The sequence below is a fragment of the Populus euphratica genome, unplaced genomic scaffold, assembly GCF_000495115.2.
Source record: "Populus euphratica unplaced genomic scaffold, PopEup_1.0 scaffold483.1, whole genome shotgun sequence".
Taxonomy (NCBI): Eukaryota; Viridiplantae; Streptophyta; class Magnoliopsida; order Malpighiales; family Salicaceae; genus Populus; species Populus euphratica.
This window is the reverse complement of record NW_011500360.1, coordinates 137,410-140,700: the sequence shown is the minus strand read 5'-3', so window position 1 is coordinate 140,700 and position 3,291 is coordinate 137,410. Positions and strand designations below refer to the sequence as shown.

The 3,291-nt window shown below is 26.8% G+C and overlaps 1 protein-coding gene across 1 annotated transcript in view; it reads right to left on the bottom strand.

Moving 5' to 3' along the window:
• LOC105114051 (CBL-interacting serine/threonine-protein kinase 14) overlaps positions 1-477 on the bottom strand; it is a 2,138-nt gene extending 1,661 nt beyond the window's left edge. Inside the window, exon 1 of the mRNA XM_011010462.1 lies at positions 15-477. Coding sequence (XP_011008764.1) covers positions 15-22 — 8 coding nt within the window. The 5' untranslated portion in view covers positions 23-477. The remainder of the gene's footprint in view (positions 1-14) is intronic.
• Positions 478-3,291: the final 2,814 nt, after the last annotated feature.

The following is a 3,291-nucleotide window of genomic DNA, read 5'->3' as shown; positions in this document are numbered from 1 at the left end:
GTGTCTCCCCGACCACCTCCATTGTTTGAAGACAACCAGTAGCTACAAAGACAGATCAAGGTTTCGGTGTTTGGTTTGCATGAAAACTGAGAACCGTATCGTTGAAGGAAAGACAGAAGTGGGTGTTTCGTAATGGGAAGGCATAGATGGGATGCTTGGCAGGTTACGGGTAACCGTGCAAATTGTAAAGCTTGGATTTTCGAGGTTTTAAGGAAAATCTGTGTGGAGTGAATGTGATGTTGATGCTGGGAGAGAGCGGGGGGGAACCAGAAATCGTAAATGTAAGAGACTAATTATGGGAAATAATTTGGACAGAACAAAAGGTGGGTGTTGTGTTAGGATTAGTTTCTAAATTAATCAGATGAGATTAAGGATTTGGATCATCGCCTCTGTCTCTCTCCCCCAGACTCTATATATATACCAATCGGCTGTTTGTTTCGGAAGGAAAGGAAAAGGTAAGAAAGTGTAGCCAGTTTTGACTTTTTGGAACTTTACCTATATTTGTATAATTTCTTAATAAAGATTTGATATTCAGGAGTTTTCCTATCGAGCTCACAGATCCACCCTATCATATATATTTCTCCAAATAAGGAAAAAAAACAGAAGTGGGAGTTTCATAAAAACAAAATTAACATTAATCTTGTAATATAAACAAAAAACAAAAGTGGGAGTAATTTTGTGTCAATTATCTTATAATAATGGAAAGGAAAATACTTAACTACTTAATCATAAATTTTACCCAAATAATGAGTTAGGTAATGGTACATGCTAAATAATAACCAAATTAGAAAAAAAATATAAAAAATTTATACTAACAAAGTCACTTCCATTAATCTCATTTATCTATAAAATTTCATATAAATAACAAAAGATACTAATTTCCATCACAATAAAAAAAAAAAGTGGACCAACATCATGATAAATGATACCATATTTCTCACAAGCTCTCAACAAATAGAAATGGTAAATTTATAAATTCAAGAATTGATACTTTCTGTTTATTTTTATATTTCAAAAATATTTTTTTAAAAAATTAAATATTTTTTATTTTTAAATTAATTAATATATTAATATTAAAAATAATTTTAATAAAATAAAATAATATTATTTTAATATATTTTTAAAAATAATTACAGCTATATTCCCAATCAAAAAACTTTATGATGGGATCTTGTGCGTCATTTTGTGCTTATTGTTTTCAATAATTGAGTTCCACGCAATTCATTCACATGATACTACAGGTCAATAATGGTGGGAATCTCTATTCGCACCTTTTAAAGATTTTTTTTTAATAAAAAATTTAAAAGTTGAACCATCGCTTCTTCAGATTTATTTTTTTTCTTGCTAGTCTTTGTTGACAAATTAATTAAAAAATACATGAGAATCACTTACATGAAAAACAAATTGAGTCAAAATAAATTATAGGAGATATATATAAAAAAGTAGGTAATAATAAAAGCAAAAGCCATAAAAGAAAAAATGGAATAAAAACCCTAAAAAAGAGTAATAGAAGAAGAAACACGCTCGAAGGTGGATAAATCTTAAATTTTTTAAGTGAGTGTTTTCTATTTTTACAATAACAAGCTATATATATATTGAATTGTATCTGGTTTGATTCCATCTTCTTCTTCTTTTTATTGAGTTGTGGGATTTTTATTTCTTTGGTTTTAATATTTTATTTTTCCTTTATCAATTATTTTGTATTTTTTAGGGCACATGATATCCACATACTTTTTAATATATTTATTAATAAAATTTAACAAAAAAACTGTAAATCCAAACATGCATTCAACTACTAAAATAAAATAAAATAAAATAAACAAGTTATTAAAAGGATGCAAATGAAAAAGAGCAATAATTTAGAGGGTTTGTTTTGATTTTTTCAATGCTAATCTATTTTCAATGTATGTATGGCTAGATTAGTTAGGTGTTAGGATCTAAGCTCCAATTCAAGGTGAATCTCCACGCTCAATTGTGTAGAGCTCAAAAGCCTTATAAACTTAAAAATTAATATAAAAAAATGTCTTACAAAGAGTAAATCCAAGGTTTATTGAGTAAAACACATCAAAACTAGAGATCATTTCAATCTAGACTGATAAAAATCCACTTTTTAGCGTAAATAAATTGAAGAATGATTATTAAATTTTGATTTGGTTATTTTCGTTTTCATGTGCATTTTATTTTTTCTATGACCACAATCACAATTAATTGGTATTCTAATAGTTTTTGTAATTATAATTTAAAAAATTATATTTAAAAAAATTATAAATTATAATTTTTTGTTAGTCAAACACTTCCAAATATATAACTAGGATAAAAATGCACCAAGCATCTCTGAAATAAACACAGTCTTAGGTAGTGTTTGTTTTTATAATAATATCATATTTAAGAGGAAATTCAAAGTTTTTATTTGATTGAAGTAATATAAATATTATATTTTTAAATTATTTTGATATACTGATATTAAAAATAATATTTTTTAAAAAAAAACAAACACTATATTAACCTTTGATGTTACTTATCAAACAATTAAAAAGAAACAAAAGATAATGAAATAAAGAAAGAACAACAAAACAAGATGAACAAGAATAGTTTGAGAGAGGTTTTTTGAAGCCCTAAGGCTTTGATGTGGTCTTGCGAAAGGGACAGAAGAAAACAGAAATTGATGCGGCAGTGATATGTGATCTTGATTATCATCTTCTCAAAGGTGCTTTTGCACCACACATTTGGGATTCCCACTTGCAGTGAGTTTCCTCTGTGGAGTCGCCAATTGGCGGTGTTCTAGGACACGTGGTGAATATTTGTCCATTTATAATATTCAAGTCTATCGTGGTTGAGGGTGTAGTTGTAATAATTGACTCATTATATTATTGGATAAGGGGATTAAACCATTGAATTATTAGAGAGATAGTCAGTCGATTCATCTTTTTATTTTATTAATAAAATATTAAAACACTGTTGTTTTAATCCTTCATTAATATTTTATAATTAATCTAGTCGAGGCTAATTTACCGAGTTTAATTATTATAATTAAAAGGGAACATAGAAGAAAATACTTTCTTATAAAATACATAAATATAGATAATAATAATAATGATGAAATCTTCATTGTAAGATTAGAAAATAATTTGTTGTGCAGCGAACATAATTAACTAGCATTTGTGTATAGTTCTTTTTATCATTTTTTTATGTTCTCTTTTAAATTTATTATTTTAATATTTGTTTAATATTAAATTACAATTCTGCCTCCAATCCCACTAACAACAACAAGAAAAACAAGATTAAAATGAT